At 44.5% G+C, this 17,429-nt stretch overlaps 1 protein-coding gene across 1 annotated transcript; it reads left to right on the top strand.

Annotated features, from left to right (window-relative positions):
* Positions 1-754: 754 nt before the first annotated feature.
* Positions 755-13,235, top strand: LOC308148795 (high affinity choline transporter 1-like; the record flags this gene model as incomplete). Its single annotated transcript, XM_080522310.1, has 8 exons — positions 755-938; positions 4,648-4,764; positions 5,040-5,195; positions 5,636-5,784; positions 6,502-6,645; positions 6,799-6,952; positions 12,042-12,259; positions 12,418-13,235. The coding sequence occupies 8 exons, from the start codon at positions 755-757 to the stop codon at positions 12,967-12,969; spliced, it is 1,674 nt and encodes a 557-aa protein (XP_080378436.1). The 3' UTR covers positions 12,970-13,235.
* Positions 13,236-17,429: the final 4,194 nt, after the last annotated feature.

The raw sequence follows: 17,429 nt of genomic DNA, 5'->3' as shown, positions 1-17,429 counted from the left end.
CGGGGTAATGATGGCTTTACGTGGGAGAGCAGGTTGCTCTTCAATCTTACACAATGAGTCATTTGAGAGAGAGAGAGAGAGAGAGAGAGAGAGAGCAGAGAGAGAGAGAGAGAGAGAGAGAGAGAGAGAGAGGAGAGAGAGAGAGAGAGAGAGAGAGAGAGAGAGATGAGAGAGAGAGAGAGGAGAGAGAGAGAGGGAGAGAGAGAGAGAGAGAGAGAGCGAGAGAGAGAGAGAGAGAGAGAGCGAGAGAGAGAGAGAGAGAGAGAGAGAGAGAGAGAGGAGAGAGAGAGAGTTGTACTGTTGAAAACCTTCGCAAACTTGTTTTTTTTACATTTTCATTTACTTTGATAAGACATGCTATCAAACAGTACCTGGGTGACCTTTGACCCGTCCATGTCACTGGAGCAACATTGTAGACAGCTGGTAAAAAACAGTTGTGTCACATCGCCAATCTCAGGTCCATGATATCTAGAGAGGAGCTCAAAATGACCCCTGGACGACTGCAGCAGCCTCTTCATTGCCTCAACAAAACAGAGCTGGCTCGGTTGCAGTTCATCCAAAACTCAGCCGCGAGACTCTTGACCATCACCAACAGGTTCTGTTTCTGGTTTTTATCTCTACACGACACAAAACTGGTTTGACCAGAGAGATTAGCTCAGACGAGGGAGGATTTGTTCCCTGATAACTTCAATGTTCACCACCAGCAGTCACTTGTTCAGTCAGTCACACCTCAGACAGTCTGCGGTGGTCCATCATGGCCGTCAACGTCCCCGGTGCCGTGGTGATGGCGGTCTTCTACCTGCTGGTCCTCGGGACCGGCGTCTGGGCCTCCTTCAAGTCCAGACGGGAGCAGAAGAAGAGTGCAGCCACTGGGATGGAGATGGCCCTGCTGGGGAACCGAGGCATCGGCTGGCTGGTGGGGATCTTCACCATGACAGGTGAGGATTTCATGACCCACTGAGTAATCACAAAGTATCTGGAGGAGATCGAGAAGAAAATCAAACTGCTGCAGAGAAACAGAAGGACTGCAAGGTGACACACATGTCACCTCCAGGTCCTTCCTCATATTCAACATGAAAGGAAGTTCAAAAGGACAAATTCAAAGTCAAACAGCTTGAGACACGCAGTGGAATCGAACTCTGGTCTCTGTGACTCTCCTGCAGTGTAGTCAGATATCACTCAGGGTAATGACAAGAACATTTTCAGTAGAATTTCTGTGTATTTTTCAGTTTTTGAACAGACGTGACCATAAATTAATGAAGTATTTCTAGAGCCAATAATATGAAAGTATTTTAGATATCTGTACTTTAATCTTTCCTTCCAATATGATAGTGAGAACAAATATCTACTTTCATGACTTTAAACTGCCTCCTACATCTACATAAGAGCCTGTGACCTTACTGGGTGGAGTTAATGCAAACTGGCTCATGTCCAGGGTGTAATCTATTACTTCTGAAAGTTCTCCACTGTTTGTGATCAGACTTGTTGCTACATGCTTGAGAAGGTGTGAGTCCACTCATTAAACCTTCATTTGCATAATGGTGTTTACAGCTGATGTTCGTCATGGTGTTTTTTGGAACTCAGCCAACTTGTCATGTCCTGCTCCTCTGCAGCCTCTGCAGGGTTCTAGTGCTGCAGGCTGTGTTTTCCTTCTCCTCTGCATGTTGCAGATGGGCGTGTCAGGCGGCTGTGTCAGAGAGGAGAGAGCCGGCTGGGTCATTCCCTGGATTGGGTGCAGCTGCTCAAGTCGACTCTGCTCCGCTCAGATCCAGTCCGTGTGTTCCCCCTCACCAAACCTCCTCCTTTGGAGGAGCACCAAGCGCAGGGGTGTCAAACTCAGTTCCTCGAGGGCCGAAGCTCTGCACGTTTTCCACGTCTCCCTCCACTGAATGTCCTGATGGTTCTTCACCACGTTCAGCACAAAGCCAGATAACCAGCTGCTCATTGCACTCAGCTGTGTGGAAGCAGGGAGACGTGGGAAATGTGCAGGGCTGCGGCCCTCCAGGACCGGAGTTTGACACGCGTGATCTAGAGAAAGGACTCAAGCCTTGTTTTATTCCCGTTTGAAGACTAAAAGATCCTTTGTCCAGGCTGTTTCCTGCACTAGAGCCTCCGTCCACCGCCCTGCAACACCAACTGGACCTGTTTCTGTCTATTGACACTTTAGAATTCAGTTCAGTTTTATACAATGGTATTTCTACAGCTCCGAATACAACTCAGTCATTTCAACACGATCTACAAAGGAAAACCAACAATTCACATTGTATTTTCATTTATTAATTAATTTGAATGAGACAGTGCATTTTGATGAACAGACAATGCTGTAAATATACCAGATTGAGCTCAGAGCTCATTTACATCTTCAGTCCCACAATGTAGAACCATACCACCAAACACAAATATACATAGGTACTAAAGTATGTGTGAAAATAAGGCACACTAGAAAACCCACCACATTACAATACATTTATCAGACAGTACATCATTTAAAAAAATATTACTACATCGATGGAGGCTTTCTGCTGACCGGTTGGGGTGAGGGGACAGAGGAGTAGAAAGGATAGGATGGATAGAGAAATAGATTGGAGGGATAGAGGAGAGGAAAGTCTAGGATAGGAAAGACAGAGATCGATTGGGGGGGATTCAAACCTTGATTTGGGTAGTGGGCAAGAAACAGACCCTGGTACAGGTAGGGAGCTCTAGATAGAATGGCAGGAGGAGGAGAGGATAGAAGAGAGGAAAGGATAGGACAGATAGGTTGTTTAAGTTGGGGGAGGTAGAGAGAGAGGTAGCGAGAGAGGCGGGGGGGAGGTTGTTTTTTTTTTTTAAACAGTCCTAACTGTAAACTTTAGTAAATAGAAAAGTTTGGATTCTTGTCTTAAAAGTAGATTCTTTCAGCCTCCCGAACTGAAACTGGGATCTGGTTCCACAAGATGGGAGCGTAAGAGCTGAAGGCTCTGCCTCCCATTCTACTTTTAGAAAACCAAGGAACCTCCAGGGGGCAGCACTCTGAGAACCAAGTGTTCTTCTTGGGGGATACGGGACTAATAGTTCTTTAAGATATGATGAGGCCTGGTTGTTAAGTTCTTTGTAAGTTAGAAAAATGATTTAAAATTATATTCTAGATTTAACAGGGAGCCAATGCAGAGAGGTTAGTATTGGAGTGATGTGATCTCTTATGCTGGTCCTTGTCAGGACTTTCACTGCAGCATTTTGAATGAATTGAAGACATTTTAAGCAGTTATTTGGACACCCTGATAATAGGGAGTTACAATAGTCTACTCTCCAAGTAACAAATTATGGATTTGTCTTTCAGCATCACTCTGAACCAGCATGTTTCTAATTTTACGTAGATATACGTAAATATTACGTAGGTGAAAAAAGGCAGTCCTGCAGATTTATTTAATGTGAGTTAAAGGATAAATCCTGGTTAAAAATAACCCCCAGGTTCCTCACAGTGGTACTGGAGGTCAAAGTAATACCATCCAGTATGTATCTTTAGATAATTTGATCATTATCTTTAGATCATTTGTCTCTCAGATGTTGTTGAGCAAATATAATCATTTCAGTTTTATCTGAGTTAAAGGAGCAGGAAATGATGTCTCATCCTTGTTATGATCACTATTATCAAAAGCAGAACTGAGATCTAACAGGACCAGAGCAGAGACCAGTCCTTTGTCTGAAGCCATGAGAAGATCATTAGTAACTTTGACCAGAGTCTCTAATAATAATTATAATGGATTGGTTTTATACAGCGCTTTTCTTGGCACTCAAAGACACTTTACTTTGCATTATTCATTGACTCCATACTTGATGGTGGTAAATGTGTAGGCAGTCACAGCTGCCCTGGAGCAGACTGATGGAAGCAATGCTGTCATTTTGCACCGTTGGCCCCTCCAACCACCACCAACTATTCACTCTCTCACTGGATTAAAGAAGTTTACAAAATCATTACTGCTCAAAGTTAAAGGAATGTGAGGTTCAACACAGCTAGGACTTTTTGTTAGCCTGGCTATAGTATTGAAGAGAAATCTAGGTTGTTCTGGTTTTCTTCTATTAAGGAGGAATAGTAGGCGTTTCCTGTTTTGTGAAGGGACTTTTTTATAGATTAACAAACTATTTCTCCAGGCTGTTCAAAATACTTTTAACTGAGTTAAATACCATCTCTTCTCTAACTCTTGCACTGATTTCTTTAGAGTTCTCAGATTATCATGATACCATGGAGAGATCCTCCTCTGAGTTGTTGCTTTTATCTTCAAGGGTGCAAAAGAATCAAGTGTGGAGTGAAGTAAGGCTGCAGTTCCGTCTACAACCAAGTCAACCTGAGTAGGACTGATGGTGTGGCAGCTGTTTACTGCTGCATCCACAGATGGTATTGAAGTGATTATTGGTGGGAGTACTTCCCTGAATTTGGTTACAGCATCATCTGATAGGTGTCTCTTATATTTCAGTTTATTTTCAGGGGCTATAAAGCCAGTTCATGTAAATTTGAATGATATCAGGAAGTGATCTGACAACAGAGGGTTGTAAGGAAAAAACATGAATAGATCAATGTCAATAGTGTAAGTGAGAACAAGATCAAGCTTGTGATTAGTTTGGCTGTTATTTATTATGTAGGGATTCTGTGTTTTGTGATCCATCTCTCAGCCACGTGGGTCGGAGGAGGTCTGATTGTTGGCACTGTGGAGATGATGTACACACCGTCAATGGGACTGATCTGGACACTCATCATGTTCACTGCATACAGTACGGGGTTCATTGTTGGTAAGAGTTACAGTCATATCTGCCAGGCTACTGCTCATCTGGATTTGAGAAACACTCAAAACAGAAGAGAATTGAAGAGTTCTTCAAACACACCATGATAAACAAGGAACATTTTCTGCTCAGATGTTGGTTTGTGTTTCTGCAAAGAATGCAGATTGATGGAAAGGATCAATGGCTGACAAGTTATTATGTAATTTTTTTTATCAGTGTTTGATCTCTAATCTTCAAAAACACTGTATACTTTTTGTCTCCTTCTGTTGCACTTTTCTCCTCAGGTGGTTTGTTCTTTGCGAAGCCGATGAGAGACATGAAATGTGTCACCATGATGGATCCGTTTCACTTGAAATATGGAAAAATCGCTGCAGCTGGACTGAGTCTGCTTTCACTTATGGTGGATGTGACCTGGGTACCAACAACACTGATTGGACTTGGTAAAAATCCATTCTCCTGGGACTTGGTAGTTTTATTTTGACAGTCACCTTGATAACAATCAGACTTGGTAGTTTTATTTTGACAGTCACCTTGATAACAATCAGACTTGGTAGTTTTATTTTGACAGTCACCTTGATAACAATCAGACTTGGTGGTCTGTCCACTAGAATGTTCTCCCAGTGTTAATGTTTAGAGCTCTTTGTTCTCTGCACCGAGTGGCCCACCATGAAAACTACATCATTTCTGCAGCACGTTTCTGCCGTTTCCATGGAAACAAACAGTGTTTTCAGAATGTTGCAGTGTAAACGTGAAACCTTTCTGAAACCAAAACACTGAGTTTTCACTTGAAACGTGGTGGTGTAAACGAGGCTTTATCCCGGCGTTACTGTGATGCTCATTGGCTGCTGTGCTGTGGACCAATCCTGACGGTGTCTGACAGGAGGAACCATGAGTGTGGTCCTGGATGTGTCCTTCTCCGTCTGCATCTGGATCTCTGCTGCCGTGGCCGTGGTCTACACCCTGCTGGGAGGCCTCTACTCCGTGGCCTACACTGATGTCATACAGCTCGTCCTCATCTTCATCAGCTTGGTAAAGGCTGCTGGAGTGTGTGTGTGTGTGTGTGTGTGTGTGTGTGTGTGTGTGTGTGTGTGTGTGTGTGTGTGTGTGTGTGTGTGTGTGTGTGTGTGTGTGTGTGTGTGTGTGTGTGGTGCCATTACAGCACCCACTAGTGGCCAAACATATAAACTACATCTTCTTCAGTGTTTCTGCTATTTTTGCAGGACTTTCAAAAAGGATTTTTTTAAGGAGTTTAGGGCTTTTATTATGAAAGGCCCGAGCCTTGCTAACCACAAAATATCCATTTGGAAGGTTTTATAAAATGAAGACTATTGATTTGAAGAAGTTTGGAGCTTTTATTTTTCAAGCAAGGACATGCAGATTAACTGGCCAAAGTTGAATTGAGATCTCGTTGCTCAATACTGTAAATTACAGAACAAGGTTCTCCCAAGGTGCAGTTACAGTGACATCATCGAGATGGAGGGAGCATGGTGAAGAGGTCAAATGTGACTTTATTTAGGCAGAAGAGGAAGAAGAGGAGGAAAGAGAGAAACGACAAATCATTCAGTGTCCTTGCCCCCTGGCAAGGCTGGTGGAAGGGTTAGGGTTAGGGTTAGGGTTAGGGTTAACCCAAACCCTAACCCTAACAACTAAAGTATATTTCTATATAATCTGATCCGGTTCAAGGAGGGTTAGAAAGAAAACCTCCCAGGCTCTGTGTATTTATTGTTCCTTGTCTTTTTCCTACAGGTTGTCTGTGTTCCCTTCGTCATGATGAACCCTCACACCGTGAACATCAGCCAGACTCTGCTGAACAACTCTTTACACTCTCCATGGATTGGCACACCAGACGTTAGAAAGACATGGTTACTGATTGATGAGTTCTGCTCCTTGGTAAGATGAGGCAACAACATCAAGTAATATATCTCCTACAATCTCACTGCACGAGGACAGCTCATGTCATTTGTGTTTCTGACACTTCAAAACTAAATTCAGGGAAGAAAATCAGCAGATTTAATTTGTAATTTACTGCATTTTGTTTTGAAGGCACTGGGCAGTCTGGGATATCAGGCCATCCACCAGAGAATCTTGTCGTCTTCTTCTACTGCGACGGCCAAGCTCACATGCTTTGTTGCTGCTTTCATCCTGTTTGTATTTATGATTCCTCTCGTACTGCTCGGGGCGGCCGTGTCGTCTACAGGTAATCAACAGCTTCACCTACTGCAGTCAATTGTGAAAAATGTGTCTGTGTTATGGTCAAGTAAAATCTAATGTCATTTTGAAAAATTGTCCCTCTGGAAGCTCCTGCTGAGGCAGAAGATCAAAGGGTTTCCTGGTTTCTTTAAAGGGCTGTGAGATTGAGCCTGGTCCTATAGATCAGTCAGTCGTCTGATGGCATGGGACCACCTTCGATAGTTCCGATTCAGAGACAAGGTTCTAGGTGGAGCGGCATTGAGAAAATAAGGAGGGACAGAGTGTCCATCTGCATAAACACCCTGGAGGATGTAAATAAACCAGTCTACCGGCTGTCTGGGAGAGTTAACATGTTGATAATTGTTTTCAGGCTGAGCAGTTTGTTTCGGCCTTGAGTCCTCAGTCTCTCTGCAGTGAATCCATTATATCCGAATGTCATGGCCCTTATAGCTTCCAGCCCAATTGTCTACTTCTTCAAGTTGGACTCCATCCAGCAGAGATGTTCAACAGTCACACCCTGCTTAATTTTGAGTTCATTTATCATGAGTCTGAGTGTAAGAGCTCTGCACAGTCCATCAGTGATGGCTGGCAGCCTTCCCAGAACAGCTGCCAGTGTCATGCTGAACTTTGCCATCGATCAGGAAACTGCCGGCTCCAATCAGCAGTATACTTGTTATTATAAGTCCAATTATGTAGACGTCTTCCACATCCTCGCTGGAAAGGATGGAGAGACACACGATTCACCAACTGCTTCAGGAGTCCAACATGTAGCCAGCAGCAAACGTTCTGTATGGACAGACAGGCTCTCCTCTGCACATTCTGTTTGTCAAATAAAGTTGGTCAATTGCATTGAGAGACCAAATGATCAATTCTATCATGTCGGTTTAGTTAGAGCAGTGTTTTTTAACCACTGTGCCGCACACTGGTGTTCCACGAGATATAGTCAGGTGTTCCGTGGGAAATTATCCAATTTCACATTTTTTCTAAAAAAAACATTTGTGTGTAGAGTAATCTAGTATAAATACTGTGGCGAGCGCCGCAGAAGAATTGTTCTGCATCGAGATTCTTTTCTACCAGCTGATCACCAGAGGCTTTTATTTTGACATGAACGCCCGCAAACGGAACTTCATAACAGGATGACACTCCACACAACACATTCCTCACTCATGGTTGAACACCAACATCCAACAAACCAAACTAGACGAAATAATGAACTATCTGAACCGAGGAACAAAAACACAACACAAGCACAAACCAACACACACAACAACCCCAACAATAACCCTCAATTACCTCCCGCAACACATAACCTGAACTCCCATCATGCCCTGCAGCGACCAACTCCGTGATTGCTATAATACTCACAACACGTTGCCAGTGAAATGAAACTTAACAGACGTCAGTGTGGTTCATCTCCACCTCCTGCTCCCATCTTGTATCAAAGTACTGTGTCAGTGACAGTGATGGAGAAGTTTTTGAAAAGGAAGAATGTGAACCAGGATCTCAGCTCTTCATCCATCAGGTCCAGGTTTCACACTGAGGGAGTCAACATTAAAAAAAGAAATTGGGAAATACTTTTTTCTGTATTCATCTGATTCCTGTTGATAACGCATTGATGAGAATGACTTTATATTGTTAATAGCTACAGAGTTTCACATTTTAACATTTTGGGGTGGTGGTGTGACTCCAGATTTTACCAAAGAAAAAAGTGTGTCTTGGCTCAAAAAAGGTTGAAAACCACTGGGCTAGAGATGTCGGGAGATGCTCCTACTAGATTCTGACAAATACAAGACAAGACGTAGCAAGAAGGGCAGATAAGGGAGGGAGGGAGAGAAAAGCGTCCGTCTTCATGATCAGCAGTTTCCGTCAAGCATTGACAAAGCAGCCATCTACAACTCATCAGTAATGAATTCATACACATATATAATGATGTTGTCTGCATAGAGACTCGTTTACAAATCGTGAGTAAAGTCTCCCATGTTATGGCTTCTAATATCGACTCTGGAAGAGGTCGTCACCCTGCAGCTTCAAGGACATCTCGATCCCAACAACGTCCTCAGACATTTCAATCAGGTTTGAGGCCCTCTCACAGCACAAAGACTGCTCTGACAGAGTTTAGATAGATTGATAGAGTTTTATTGTCTAACCCAAGGGTGTCAGAAATGTGTCTTTTGACAGGGCTCAAAAAATGCTTTACATGCACACACATAAAGGTCATTAAGAACAGAACAGCAATACTTGTAAAACTAGTATTAAAGGACAGTATACAACAACATTATTACTTAAATTCACTGAGAAGGGAACGGGCCGGCTGCAAGTTGTTCAGTTCTTGGAATTAGGTTTCCTCTGCTGTTGAGGGCCGTGACTTCAGATGGAATGAATGATTTTTGGTATATTGTTTTTCTGGCCAGTGGGACTTTGTATCTTCTGCCTGAGGGGAGGAGGGTGAAGGAGTGATGGAAGGGATGGGAGGGTTCCTCTGTGATCAGGATGGCTTCCCTGATCACAGAGTGTTCATACAGGTGGGACAGTGGAGTTTGTGCTGAGCCAGTTATTTTGCTGGCTTGGGCGGTGATGCGGGATAGTTTTATTTTCTGTTTGCTGGTGAGGAAGTTGTACCAAGATGGGATATTGAAGGTGATAATGGATTCTATGAGTGACCGGTAAATCATTATTAGAATCTTCTTACTGATGTTGAAGTGCCTTAGTTTCCTGAGAAGATGGAGGCGCTGGAGCGCTTTACTGTAAATGGTGTCGGAGTGTGTTTGGAAGGACAGGCGGGTGTCTATCTGTGTCCCAAGATACTTAAAACAGTCCACCTGTTCAACCTGTTCTCCCAGGATGATCAGGGGTTTCAAAAGCTGAGGTGTAACTGCTGCTCTGTCCCTGCCCACACAGCACGGCTCCTTTGTCTTTTGGATATTAAGATCCAGTGATTTCCCCCTGAAGGTTGTGGACTGCCAGTTAGTACTGGATGGGAGCCTCCATACTGTCCATGTGGGCCACCAGGGCCAAGTCATCGGCATATTTAAAAAGACTCATTCCCTCCCTGCTACAGGTGAGGTTGTTCGTGTAGGCAGATAACAGAATGGGGGATAAAGCACAGCCCTATGTTTAAAACCCGTCTACTGGATTTAAAGCCATTTAAAAGCACCTGCTGTGGTTTTGCCATGAGGAAGTCTTGTATCCATAAAATCCCAGTTGGGTGGATCTGTAGGTTCATGAGGCAGTGCAGCAGAGTGTCAGTGTTTACGGTGTTAACAGCCGAGAAGAAATCCATAAATAAAATCTGAGTAAGTGGTTGTGCAGAGTCCGTGTTTTCCGCAACTGTATCTAAAAGAGTCAGGCTTGCATCTTCCACACCTCGTTTTGTGCTGTAAGCAAACTGGAGAGGATCCAGTTAGTCGGACAACATGTGTGACATTAAGTCACACACCACTCTCTCCATGCATTTGCACAGGACTGATTTGAGGGCCACAGGCCTGAAGTCTTTGGTGTCCTTAGCCCGTGCCTTTTTGGGGATGGGGATGCTTAAAGACTCCTTTCACAGGTTGAGAGCACAGCCAGAGTCCAAAAGGTGCTGGAACAGTCTGGTGATGACTGGTCCCAACTGTAGAGCACAGTCCCTCAGCCTCCTGCCCCTGAGCCTGTCAGGACCAGAAGCTTTGTGAGGGTTTACCCTCAGTAAGCTGCTTGTTCAGAAGCTGCTCATCTACAGTGATGGCTTCGTCGTCAATCTGACAGTTCAACTAAAGTGTTGTGACGTTGTTTTGGTTGAACCTACTGAAGAAGATGTTTAGACTGAAGATGTTTAGTTCTTCTGCAAATGAGGCAGGGTCTTTGCAACCAGCTGCAGTTGGTTTGGTGGCACAGCCCATCATGATATTTAGTCCCTGCCATACCTCCCTCACATTCTCACATGTCAATTTATCCTCTACTTTTTTCCTGTAGTTATTATTTGCAAGGGCAGACTGTCTCCTGAAGTCCTTCTCCAGCTCTTTCACCCTCTGCTTGTCCCCCTGAAGAAATGTTCTTTTCTTCTGGGTTAGGCAGACTTTCATGTCTTTGTTGAACCATTTTATGTCTCTCTCACTGTAAAGTTTGTTGCCCACTTACTGTTGATGGCCATACAGAGCCTGCCCCCAATCGATTTCCTGGTTTTCCTGGTTCTCACTGAGTCCCGGTCAAAGCAAATTATGTTCAATCCATCCAGTTGCCGGTCTGTGTCTCCGGTGAGCCAGGTTTCCATGAAGCAGAAGGGGCTGGTCTGTCAGTAGTCCCAATCGAACTGTAGGAAGGTAGAAAGTTCATGTCTTGTTTTGAAGCGATCGCACATTTGACAGCACAATGGCCGGTAACAGCAGCCGGCTGCCTCTCCTCCTCAGTCTGTTTCTGATGCCTCCTCTGGACAAAGTCTGTTTCCTGGCAGGAGAGTCATTAAAAACCGCCACAGGCCAAGCCAATGAGGTGCTGTTGTAGTTAGCTGTCCATTGAAGCAGTCCATTTTCAAAGATACCCACTCAAAACAACGAATTAAACATAATAAACACGCAGACACTCAGAGCGGTGTCAGGAGTCACTCTGGCAGAGTAGCGCCCCCTCTCTTTCCTCAGTGTGGTACACAGAACCACACTGAGGAAAGAGAGGGGGCAGAAGACTCCGGCTCCCCCAGCCTACTGATCCTGCTCCACCTACTCAGTGACGCCGTGTTCCACCAAGACTGAAAGAACGAGATTGTGGATACAAGTGTCAGGACTCATGGTGGAGCCATTGGTCCTCCACAGTGAAAGGAGACAGCTAAAGTGGTTCAGGACAACGTCTAAGAGAACCACTGGTGTCCTCTAACTGAACCAAGGACATCTGACTCAGCCCTTCAGCCCGGTCCAAACTACCAGGAGAAATGACATCTCTTGGTTGGTCTTCCAGAAGCTTGACGTCCTTCAGAAGTGTTGGGGGAAGACAGGGGTGTCCGGGCTGATTGTCTCTCCATACTGCCACTGGGACCGTATGCAGGCCGAGTTGGATAGAAGATGAATGAATGAACCATTTTAGGTCTATCAGTCGAACTCTTTCATTCTCCTGTTTCCGTCCTTCAGACTGGAACATGACCTCCTATGGTTCTCCGTCTCCATACGACCGTGGGGAAGCAGCTCTGGTCCTGCCCATCGCCCTGCAGTACCTCACCCCGACCTCCGTCTCCATCATCGGTATCGGATGTGTGGCTGCAGCCGTCATGTCGTCAGCTGACTCTGCTTTGCTTTCTGCTGCTTCAGTTTTCACCAACAACATCTACAAGAACCTCCTGAGACCAAAGGTGAGCTGATCTAGAATCCAACTAAACTGCTTCTTCTTACTACTACAGTACCCAACTCCCCATTCAATGGTTTTACTGTATGGAGAGGAGCCAATAAGGATGATTTGACAGAATGAATGAATGAACATCTGGTTTATAATTCATTGTTTTCTCCCCAGGCACCAGACAGGGAGACCCTGTGGGTGATCCGTGCTGCTGTGGTTGTGGTGGGTGTGGCTGGAACATCTCTGACCAGCCTGAAAAACAGCAGTGTGCTCTTCTGGTTTCTTGGAGCCGAAGTGTCATACGTCCTCATCTTCCCTCAACTCGTCTGTGTCCTCTTTTCTAAAGTGTCCAATGCTTACGGGGCTCTTATAGGCCTTCTGGTGGGACTGGGGGTACGACTCCTCAGTGGACACACATCTCTGGGACTGCCCGTCATCCTCCATTACCCAGGATGCACTCTGGAGGAGGGCGTCTACGTCCAGTACTCTCCGGTTAAGACCATCTCCATGGTGTCTGGTCTGGTCTCCATCTTGCTCTTCTCCTACCTGACGTCTGAGCTCTTCAATAGAAACCTGCTGTCTGAGAGGTGGGACGTGTTCAAAGTGAAACACCGGCAGCTGCCACAAACACCAGCAGGTGGCGCCACAGAGCTGAAGGAGAATGAGAAGCGGAATGGAAACCTCCCTCCTTCTGACATAACAGAACCAATGATGAGCACATGTTAACATTCCTGTCTGGTGTTTATTTACTCATGTAATGAATGAAGGGGGAAACTACAATCTAGGCTCATGAAATCCATTGCTTCATGCTCCTCGTCCATCCTTCCATCTTGTATTCTGCTTATCCAATTCAGGGTCGGGGGTTCTGGAGCCGATCCCAGCTACTGTGGGCGAGGCCAGGATCCACCCTGGACAGGTTGCTGGTCTGTCACAGTGTCACGCTCGTCAGTCCAATATACATGAAATGTGATGCAATTAGAAGAAGCTCTTTTTAAACATGGTACCTTATTTTCAATGTTTCATTTAATTAAATCAGAGACATTTCCAGTCAAATGGAAACAAACGGCACCAACATCCTTGTGTTTTTGTTTTGTTTATTTTGTTTATTTGCCACTGAGGACTGATGCATTGTTTAGTATTATTATACTTGTTCGATGTGTTGAACTTTCTTGGTTTGGGTTTACTAAGTGGCTTAAAGGAGCCAATTAAAAATACTTTGTTATATTACTGAAGTAGTGTTCAGAAGTATCTGTACTTTACTTGAGTTTTCACATGTATTCCAACTTTCACTAATACATCAGTTAGTGATTGAAGATGAATAATTAGAGGTAGAAAAAGCTTGTTCAGTAAATAAACTGCTGTAATCCAAACATTTGACTTTTTTATGTTGCTTTAGAGAAACGGTTTACAAAGAAATAGAATATATAGCAGGCCAGCAGCTCGGGAGCATAAACCCCCCACACCCTCACATACTCACACAAGACGACACCCATACTTATATATAGAATACACACCCCCACACACACATACACCCATGCTCACATTCACTCCACCACACACACACACACACACACACACACACACACACACACACACACACACACACACACACACACACACACACACACACACACACACACACACACACACACACACACACACACACACACACACACATACACCCATGCTCACATTCACCCCACCACACACACACACACACACACACACACACACACACACACACCTATCTGCACTCGTATCTCCCTGATACCTGTCTACACTGTGATCTCCTTGATACCTATCTACACTGTGATCTCCTTGATACCTATCTACACTGTGATCTCCTTGATACCTGTCTACACTGTGATCTCCTTGATACCTGTCTTCACTGTGATCTCCTTGATACCTATCTACACTGTGATCTCCCTGATACCTGTCTACACTGTGATCTCCTTGATACCTATCTACACTGTGATCTCCCTGATACCTGTCTACACTGTGATCTCCTTGATACCTATCTACACTGTGATTTCCTTGATATCGATCTACACAATGTGATCTCCTTGATACCTGTCTACACAATGTGATCTCCATGTTACCTATCTACACACTATGATCTCACTGATGCCTATCTACACTGTGATCTCCCTGATACCTATCTCCACTGTGATCTCCCTAATACCTATCTACACCGTGATCTCCCTGATACCCATCTACACTGTGATCTCCCTAATACCTATCTACACTGTGATCTCCCTGATACCTGTCTACACACTGTGATCTCCCTGATACCTATCCACACTGTGATCTCCTTGATACCTATCTACACTGTGATCTCCCTGATACCTGTCTACACTGTGATCTCCCTGATACCTGTCTACACACTGTGATCTCCTTGATACCTATCTACACACTGTGATCTCCCTGATACCTATCTACACACTGTGATCTCCCTGATACCTATCCCCACTGTGATCTCCCTGATACCTATCCACACTGTGATCTTCCTGATACCTGTCTACACACTCTGATCTCCCTGATACCTATCTACAGTATGTGATCTCCCTGATACCTATCTACAGTCTGTGATCTCCCTGATACCTATCTCCACTGTGATCTCCCTGATTACTATCTACACGCACTCTGGCAGTGTACACCAGTCCAAACATTCTGACCAAAGACCTGTGAAGACTTATCGTTGTACCTGGGCCCCCCCATTCCAGTCTCACCTGCACTTTGCCTGTTAGACGATCTCACAGAAATTAAAAGAGAGAAAAACGAGTCCTTCACACTCCTGGTCTCTCGAAGTGTGACCAAAAAGCCAATCCTCATGAAGTGGAAATCCAAAAGTAATCTGAATGTAAAGTTATTTCAAAACGTACTCCTAGACCACATCACATTGGAGAGAATTTCTGCTTGTAGGAAGAATCAATTGAGTTGACATGGTCCCCAATAATTAATTTACACCATGTAGCCCTGGGGGGGGGGGGGGGGGGGGGGGAGGTAGTACCGCCTTGGGGCTCTTGGGGTCATCTGTGGCTGGGGCATTGAGGCTTGGGTGGTTGGCGGCCCTGCAATCTGGGGGGGTGCTGGCATCTATCCTGGGGAGTGGCGGCCTGGCCTGGGGGGTACTGGGGAGGTTGTGTGGGGGAGGGTCTGCTCTGGTTTGGGGGTGGTCCCGCTGGGGAAGGGTGGGGGTGCTGGGAGTTGGGCCTTAATGACCTAATTAAAAAGTTGCATCAAGCAGGTAGTGCAAATAAATAAATAGATAAATAGTACAACAACAGACTACAACTTAGTACTAATAAATAGCAGTAATAGTAAGAATGTGATAATAAAAGTGAGTCAGATATAAATAGAACAGAGAATGAAGGTCAAAGGTTAAATATGTATCAGCAGGAGGCCCGGCAGTGATCAGAACTGAGTTTTTAGAAAAACCACTTGGTTTTATGTTGAGATCCGGGGGCATGTTGTCGACAGCTGCTGAAAGTAACTACAAAGTTATTGGGAATGTTTTTTCCAACTCCTGTTCAGCAGCTTCAACATGACAATATGATGAGATTGAGAGACTTGTGATGTCACAACAGTTTTTACTCTTGTAACAGGAAGAGACCAAGAGTCTCCTCCTGTTGCTGCTTTTTTAATGTGGGCATGGCTGCTGGACACGACCGGGGGGGACGCTCAAAGAGACCCCCCAACACACACACACACACACACACACACACACACACAAACACACACACACACACACACACACACACCAGCTGCATCACCGTGTGGTACGGCGCCTGCACCGTATCCTGCGCATCGTGAGGACCATTGGTGTCCCCCCACCCCCCCTGCGGGACATATACAACACCCGCCTCACCCGCAGAGCCATCAGGATGGCAGGTGACCCCCCCCACCCCTCCCACAGCCTCTTCAGCCTGCTGCCGTAGGGGAGGAGACTTCAGAGTCTGTTTGGTCATAAACATATGTGATTTTTGTTCATTATTGCTGATTAAAATAGTTGGATAATGGATTCCCTAAACAATGTCCAGTCAGTCAGAAAACAGTCTGAGGAAAAAAACACAAACAATTAAGACTGAAGTTGGTATTTTGAAAGTTGTAGTTTTGTGTTGGTTAGTTTTCAAAACACAGAGGAGTATCAATAATAAGACGAGTCTTTCAGTAACCTTCACAACGTTTTGAGCAGCTTTGTTGGCAGGATTCAAACCCAGGCAGGGAGACCCCAAAGGATTTCTAGTCCATCGCCTCAACCTCTCGGCCACAACAACTTGCTACTGAAGATTAAATAGTGTGTGTCTGCTTCTCCTTTGTTCTCAGCATCTCCATGTCAACAGAAGCTGATCTCCTTTGATCTCATGTAATCTCCTTTGATCTCATGTAATCTCCTTTGATCTCATTTAATCTCCTTTCAGCTCCTTTCATCTCTTCCATGAGGAGCCTCTCCCATCACTTTGTATGGGACATTGTTTTGCTGGTTTTTTCAATTGTGTTTGGAAGCAGTTATGTGAATCATTAACAAAAGTCATCACAACGTCTTCCTGATGTTCTTTTTGTGTCTGTGCTCCAGCAGTGCAGGACGAGTTATTCAGTAAAAAACTGAGATGCTGTCACATGGTGGAGGGGCGGAGCCACGCCGTACTGCACCTTACAGACCATTTCCTGTTTCACTTGTTAACAAATCACATTATGGATCTGATCTGGATCTGAGCTGAATTTGGCCAAAAAGAGACGGAATGAACGGCTTGAACTTCACAAATAAAAGTGAACTCTCACACATTGAACCACCAAAATATGAAATAAAATCACAGCTCAACAAAGAGACTTAGTGTACTGAGTAAACAGTTGGATACTACTTAGAACCAAGTAAATCCAACATTAGACCCTGACAGTGACAGTCTGTAATGACACAGCTGATCAATTAGTAGGATTAATAATGGAAACAGAGACAGAAGGCAGAACAGAGAGAGTGGATTCTATTTTGAAAAGAATGCACTTCAAATGGTAAATTCTAATACATCGTGGACTATTAAATACTACATTTGAGATGTGATAAACTGTAGGGCCAGATGATATTGAACCAACCAAACAACAAATATGTTATGGAAGAAACATACTTATTCAAAAACACATAACTGAACCAATAAAAAGATGTATACAACATATATCTATGTATATAG

Source organism: Blennius ocellaris (assembly GCF_963422515.1).
Source record: "Blennius ocellaris genome assembly, contig: SCAFFOLD_80, whole genome shotgun sequence".
Taxonomy (NCBI): domain Eukaryota; kingdom Metazoa; phylum Chordata; class Actinopteri; order Blenniiformes; family Blenniidae; genus Blennius; species Blennius ocellaris.
This window is presented reverse-complemented; position numbering and strand designations above follow the sequence as displayed.